We start from the raw sequence: 6,960 nt of genomic DNA on the forward strand, positions 1-6,960 counted from the left end.
ATGTAACTGCTTAACATTAGCCGCTTAGCTTATACAATTAGAAAAGCAAGACGTATGCTTTTTGTTTTTTAAATGATGTTATCACCTTAGAAGAAGAAAGGCTTCAAAGTTTAGAACAAACCAACGTGTCCGGGATAAGAAGATTAGCTGCTGTAATGTAAGCTTTCCCGTATTTAACAGTGCATGTGCTGGTCGTAAACACAAAAACTGACTTAATCTGTAAATAATAACGCGGTGTGAAATGCCACTGACCTAGAAAGCAAACAGGTAGTGAGCTCGTTAGTCCACTGTGCTGACGTGTGCAGCTCACATTTGAACACTTCTGCAAATTTTGGTTTCGGAGACAGTACAAAAAAAGACCTTAAGTCAACCCTAGCTAAGTTTGCTAAGGATGCTAAACAGCAATCGCTCAGGAGGGGTTTAGCAAATAGTCACAAACTGATTATGGTTTTTTTCTGTTGCTGTACCAAACACCTGCGATCGGCCTCAGCTTGTGTCCTGCACAGCTGTTGGTCCACTTCTGCCTCCGTGGATGAACACAGGCGACGTTCACATCATCCTCGACATGAGAGGCGAGACAAACCCAGCAAAGGAACGTCTTCTCTCTTCACTTAGAAGTCTTCCTTCGCTTTCTAATCCCGCGCTGCTTCGGCTCCGGTGGGCGGCGTGGGGACACCTCAGGTGGCCTGCTTGTCAGGGTGGCTCTTCAGCTTGTGGAATTTGACGCTGTCCAGCTTCTCGAACCTCTTGTCGCAGAACTCGCAGGTGAAGTTGTAGTGGGCCTCCGGAGTGTGTTTCTTCATGTGCCAGTTCAGGGACGCACGCTGGCGACACTGGTAGCCGCAGATTTCACACCTGACAGATGACGATGTTGGAGAGAAGATGAAAGAATAGAGTCATACATCCATCATCTATACACCAGTTAATCCTCACTAGGGTCACGGGGGGCTGGAGTCTATCACCTACAGACAATTTACAATCACCAATTAGCCTCAACATGTTTTTAGACTGTGGAAAGAAGCCAGAGAACCCGGAGAGAACCCACGCTGCACGGGGAGAACATGCAAACTCCACGCAGAAAGATCCCGGGTGTCCTAACCGGGACGCACGGGCGCTAAATGTTCAGTTTAACACTAGAACATCAAGGTACTCAGACTAAACGTGCATTAAAATCTTTCCGTGTCATTGCTAACTCACTGGAGCGGTGTCTCTCCCGTGTGAGTCCGTCTGTGAACTTCCAGATGATTCTTGCGCTTAAATGACTTCCCGCACGTCTCACAGATGAAATCTCGGACCCCTGCAGAAAGACTCACAGTCACATTCTGCGCAGACAATAATCCAACATTAACACGGATGTCTTTACGAGTCGCACCTGAATGGATGATCATGTGTCGATGCAGGTGGTTTGACAGGTAGAACTTTTTCCCACAGCCGGGGTGTGGGCAGACCTTGGTCCTGCCTTTCCGGTGAACGAGGTTCACATGATTCTACAGATAAAAGACAAACAGTAATTTTCAACAAGGAATAAAAAACAGCTGAACCATTAAGGATGAATGAAGAATGCAAAGTTACCTGAAAACTGCTGATTGCTACATAGACTTGGCTGCAGCCCTCATACGGACAGTGGAACATTTTGAGCATCCCGTCAGCCTCGATGACCGGACCTCGTCTGCTCCTCTTTGAACGGACGCTGAAAAAAACAAACACTGTGGACTTAATTCATAGTTAACAGATAGACTAGGTCTGATGTCATGGACCTCCAGTGTTTTTCTTCTGGAGCGTGATGTGCAGTAGACTTCATCATGCAGCCTGAGAGCCACAAACCTGCTCAGACTCCTCTGCAACTCGCGGTCGCTGCTCAGCTCCAGAGTGTCCACAGTCGGCTGCAGCAGCTGTTTGTCGCTCAGACCTGCAGAGAAACAGCAGAAGATGACACATGGAGAGGAACTGTCTAAACTCCAGAGCTGAAGACTGACGAACATTTTTTTGTGTGATTCTGTATTTAGACTTGCTAACATTCTTTGTTATTGTAAAATAGAAGCATGATTCTGCACCTTATTTCTTGTACCAGCAGGATTTGTATGTTTTCTCACATCATTTTCACCTCGAATTTCCAAAAGGGGATGAATAAAGTATCTATCTATCTATCTATCTATCTATCTATCTATCTGAATTAGACTTCTTTCATTACCTTTACTTTAAAGCTCTCATTGTGATTATTATAAGGACTACATCTACTTACATAATTGTTTTTTTTTTTTTTCCAGAACAAGTCTTAACTATCCAGATCTTTTATCATTTTATCTGACAATACTTTCTGATTTTTTATATCACACTTTATCCATCCATCATCTATACACCGCTTAATCCTCANAGAACATAAAATCCTTCTCAGATACAGCAAGTAAGGCAGAACCTTTAAGTATCAGCCTCCTCTCATGTGGAACCAGTTCCCAATTCAGGATGCAGACACCCCGTCTACTTTCAGGATTAGCTCAACTTCCCAGGTCAGCGTTAGTCACATAGCCGGAGCAGCTTTTTATCATTTGTAAAACAAATTACCCGCCGAACGGGAGAAACTTACTCATTTATTTCAAACGCGTCAGGCTATATACCATTACCACTCCACATAACAGGGGACACTCTGGCATGGTGCTTTTCCACAGCAAAGTAAAAAGAAGTTGTTTACCTTGATGACGTGTTGGAGGTGCGCTGGTTTGCACAAGCCACGGGGCAGAAAAAGGCGCTCTTTGATATTCATCCGAACAAAAGGAAGGTACCTGCTCATTGAAAACACAGCTTCATGTGTACACACAAAGTCAAACAAACAGTACAACTCTGATACTCACATCACTTTACTGGTTTCCAGTGCTCCACGGCCTTATCCCATATTGCTGAGCCGCTCTTGATGTAGTCACTACTTACAGGCTCTGCAGGCTGGATACGCGGTTCATCAGTGTCTTTAGAGGGTCTTATTACTTTTCTTGCCATTTTGAGTTTGCTGTACTCTATTTATTATGCATTTTGCTGCATGATTACTTGTTTTTTTAAAAGCACATTGAGTGCATTAACTAGCAAAGAAACGTCACATTTTCTGGGCTTCACCTGAAACACTTAAGTTGTGTCGGATGGATTCTCCGTCCTCGGATTTTCTGAAATGAATGTGAAACAGGGTTGTCAATGAGGTGACTCTTCCTCAGCCTTTCAACTGAACTTTGTGTTCCTTTTAAATGGAGATAAAAGAACGCAGGTGGACTCAGGTGCACGATAAAAAAGGAGAGTAGATGATTTACACGAGAGTAATATTGACCTGCTGTTTGAGTAGCTGATGGTGGGGAATGGGTCTATTCAAGACTAAAAAAATATGCAAATCACTGTTCACAATTCTATTTTATGTGATTAAATATTAAAATATACTGTATAAATGTTCACCTCTCATCATCTGAAGAAGTACCCTCAAGCTAAACTTTATATTCAACCCCCCAGAAACCACGTCCAACATTCATCTGACGAAAAAGGTCCTGTATCTGTGAAGAGCTTCTATGACTATGTGTCATGACACTTACGCTTTTCATGCCTTTTCTTACCGTTCAAGCTCTGCGTCACAACCACACACCCCGGAGAGCATTATGCAAGAGGCAAAAACGCACCGAATGCCATGAATCATTCGTGTCGAACGAATGTGTTTTAAGTAAAAGGAAAGGTACGACACAAACACGAGGCATGTTCACATATTTTTAGTGATTCGACAAGTTGACAAACCCGACAAAACGGAGAGAAAAGTGCATTTGCTTGGAAACAGAACAAGAGACACGAAGATTGAGGTGAATATTCCTGAGAGAGTGTCACATTAATCTCACAATTATTCATGAGAGTCGGGACGCTGGGATGGTGAAAACACATTATAGGAAAATATAAGATAGATACTGACCCTCCTGGCCAAAACAACAGGTGCTCAGTTTCAATGACAACGATGAAATGGGAGAAGTATCGATACGGTCAAACCTCGTCAGTTCCACGGCCGTAATTTTTAACATATTTAACACACATTTGTAGTGCTTTGTTAATATTTACCCACCAAACTGTAAGTAATGTAATCAGTGGTGTATTAAAGGACCAAGCGAGCATGTTTAAAGGTGGAGTCTGGGATTCTGGAGGAAGATTGTTGATGCTATGCTAGTTAGCATGTGACAGATTTACTGCCTCCATTTCCACCATCTCCCCCCTTTTAAGCATGTTCTGTGCATGAGCTTAAACGTAACAGGATTAATGTTGTCTGGATCAGTTTGAGTCGTTCGGTTGGTTTCCCAGAGAACATTTCCCCCGTGTACGAACATTTTAAACTTTAATCTTCAAAAGGATCTTACCAATGTTTTGGATGTTTTACAAAAAGATGGGTGTGACCACATGATGTCACCCAATGTTTTGGAAGCCTTGAAACTTTTGGCCACCACCATCTTGGTCTTTTCAAACATATAGCTACATCCCCTACTTTATCGTCTACTTCACTCCAAACGGGAACATAACGTACGAAATGGACATCACGCTGTATTGAAGGAGTCTTGAAGCTACAGATGGACCACAAAGTCATGAATGGAAATGCTTACTGAGGTAACGAATCGTGTGGGAACTTGAGTGAGGGAAGACCAGAGGAGTCGCCCCCTGCTGGCTGTTCGTAAGAACACAGACTAAAGTTAGGTTCGTCTGATTCATCGGTTACAGGCTTTGGATCACTTCTTCATGAAGCATTCTGATCCCCTTCACCATGGGAAACAACAACCACCACCTCCAGGCAGCAACCTGATAGGCATGTCTACTCGTTTTTTTCTCTGTAAACTAACCTCTTTAATGACAGTGCTCGCCTCCCTGCGAGAAAATGTTGCTCCAAAACAACTCCCAAGTCATTATGCTGCAGGGGCACCATCGCTGCATCCTGGGCTTTGCATCACCCAAAACAACAGTGATTCACTTCAAAGTAGAGACGAGAGACAAAGCTAATGACAGCTTTTTTAACTCATACTCTTTGTGAAAACGTCTGCAAATGTAAGAATGGGAGGGCGTAAGTTGTGTTGGGACACATAAATTAAAACAGACCAGGGGACATGAGGTGTCACAGATATCTTTGTCATGGTGTCCATTGCTAGTTAAAGTCCGACGATATTCTCCATTTGCCAACATATAACTGCCTGTAGACTAAAAAAATGCCTCCTTGGATCTCTACTGTGCTAAACAGTAAGAGGCTCCACTTGTTCATGATACATTATCTGATATGCATGTAGAGAAAACAGGTTTTTGTCGTCTTTTGGAGCTCGTGGAGAAGATGGAGGAGTGCAATTTTTTACTGAATGCATTTTAGAGGTAATTAGGTGCCCACCATATACACTGCTTTGATAATATTAAGTTACCTAAGAATTTGGTGTAGAATTATTACTAAATGACTCAGATCAAATCGGGGCAGATAAACCTAATCCTTAGTTTAAACAATATGAAAACAGTTCTTTTTTTTAGCAGAAAGATGATGAGATGCAGTCAGACTATTGTCCAGAATGGTGTAAGACTCCTTCCACATATGCTTCACTTTTCAGATCTGGATGCTTTGTCCATCTTTCATATAATGTCCAAGCCTGCAGAACAATGTCCAAGGCCCACAAAAATGTTATGTGGAATATATTTCCTACGTGTACCTGCCTGTTCGCCAAGTTGCCCCCTCCCTGTTGACACACCTCTAACAGTACATTTGGCCTTTAACAGTGTGACGGTGACAGATCTGTCATCATGAGGTCAGACAGGTAGCTAACGTTGGCTGAAAACTGCCTCTGGTCGCTTTTCAATGTTCCACACTGACTCACTGTAAAATAAGAAACCCGTAAAATGGTCACAGAAACTTGAAGGCTACAAACACGACAAGACTGAGTGTAAAGCTGCACGACTCCTCCGAAAAATCTGCATCGCCTCCCGATCTACGCAGGAGACATGAAACCTAAGAGGCAGTGCTGTTCTCGTAGTGCTTAATAGTATTTTAAGTATAATAAGAGAAATGTTACGGACCGTTTTGCTCCGATGTAACTGCTTAACATTAGCCGCTTAGCTTATACAATTAGAAAAGCAAGACGTATGCTTTTTGTTTTTCAAATTATGTTATCACCTTAGAAGAAGAAAGGCTTCAAAGTTTAGAACAAACCAACGTGTCCGGGATAAGAAGATTAGCTGCTGTAATGTAAGCTTTCCCGTATTTAACAGTGCATGTGCTGGTCGTAAACACAAAAACTGACTTAATCTGTAAATAATAACGCGGTGTGAAATGCCACTGACCTAGAAAGCAAACAGGTAGTGAGCTCGTTAGTCCACTGTGCTGACGTGTGCAGCTCACATTTGAACACTTTTGCAAATTTTGGTTTCGGAGACAGTACAAAAAAAGACCTTAAGTCAACCCTAGCTAAGTTTGCTAAGGATGCTAAACAGCAATCGCTCAGGAGGGGTTTAGCAAATAGTCACAAACTGATTATGGTTTTTTTCTGTTGCTGTACCAAACACCTGCGATCGGCCTCAGCTTGTGTCCTGCACAGCTGTTGGTCCACTTCTGCCTCCGTGGATGAACACAGGCGACGTTCACATCATCCTCGACATGAGAGGCGAGACAAACCCAGCAAAGGAACGTCTTCTCTCTTCACTTAGAAGTCTTCCTTCGCTTTCTAATCCCGCGCTGCTTCGGCTCCGGTGGGCGGCGTGGGGACACCTCAGGTGGCCTGCTTGTCAGGGTGGCTCTTCAGCTTGTGGAATTTGACGCTGTCCAGCTTCTCGAACCTCTTGTCGCAGAACTCGCAGGTGAAGTTGTAGTGAGCCTCCGGAGTGTGTTTCTTCATGTGCCAGTTCAGGGACGCACGCTGGCGACACTGGTAGCCGCAGATTTCACACCTGACAGATGACGATGTTGGAGAGAAGATGAAAGAATAGAGTCAT

General features: G+C 43.3%; 1 protein-coding gene across 1 annotated transcript in view; it reads right to left on the reverse strand.

The window, feature by feature from the left end:
- Positions 1 to 355: 355 nt before the first annotated feature.
- Positions 356 to 6,960, reverse strand: part of znf653 (zinc finger protein 653) — a 12,008-nt gene continuing 5,403 nt past the window's right edge. Inside the window, exons 7-11 of the mRNA XM_008299191.1 lie at positions 1,825 to 1,909; positions 1,573 to 1,690; positions 1,373 to 1,487; positions 1,198 to 1,297; positions 356 to 855 (exon numbers count right to left, since the gene is read on the reverse strand). Of these exons, the coding sequence (XP_008297413.1) occupies positions 678 to 855; positions 1,198 to 1,297; positions 1,373 to 1,487; positions 1,573 to 1,690; positions 1,825 to 1,909 (596 nt within the window). The 3' untranslated portion in view covers positions 356 to 677. The remainder of the gene's footprint in view (positions 856 to 1,197; positions 1,298 to 1,372; positions 1,488 to 1,572; positions 1,691 to 1,824; positions 1,910 to 6,960) is intronic.

The sequence above is a fragment of the Stegastes partitus genome, unplaced genomic scaffold (genome assembly GCF_000690725.1).
Source record: "Stegastes partitus isolate 25-593 unplaced genomic scaffold, Stegastes_partitus-1.0.2 Scaffold1390, whole genome shotgun sequence".
In the NCBI taxonomy this organism is placed as follows: Eukaryota; Metazoa; Chordata; class Actinopteri; family Pomacentridae; genus Stegastes; species Stegastes partitus.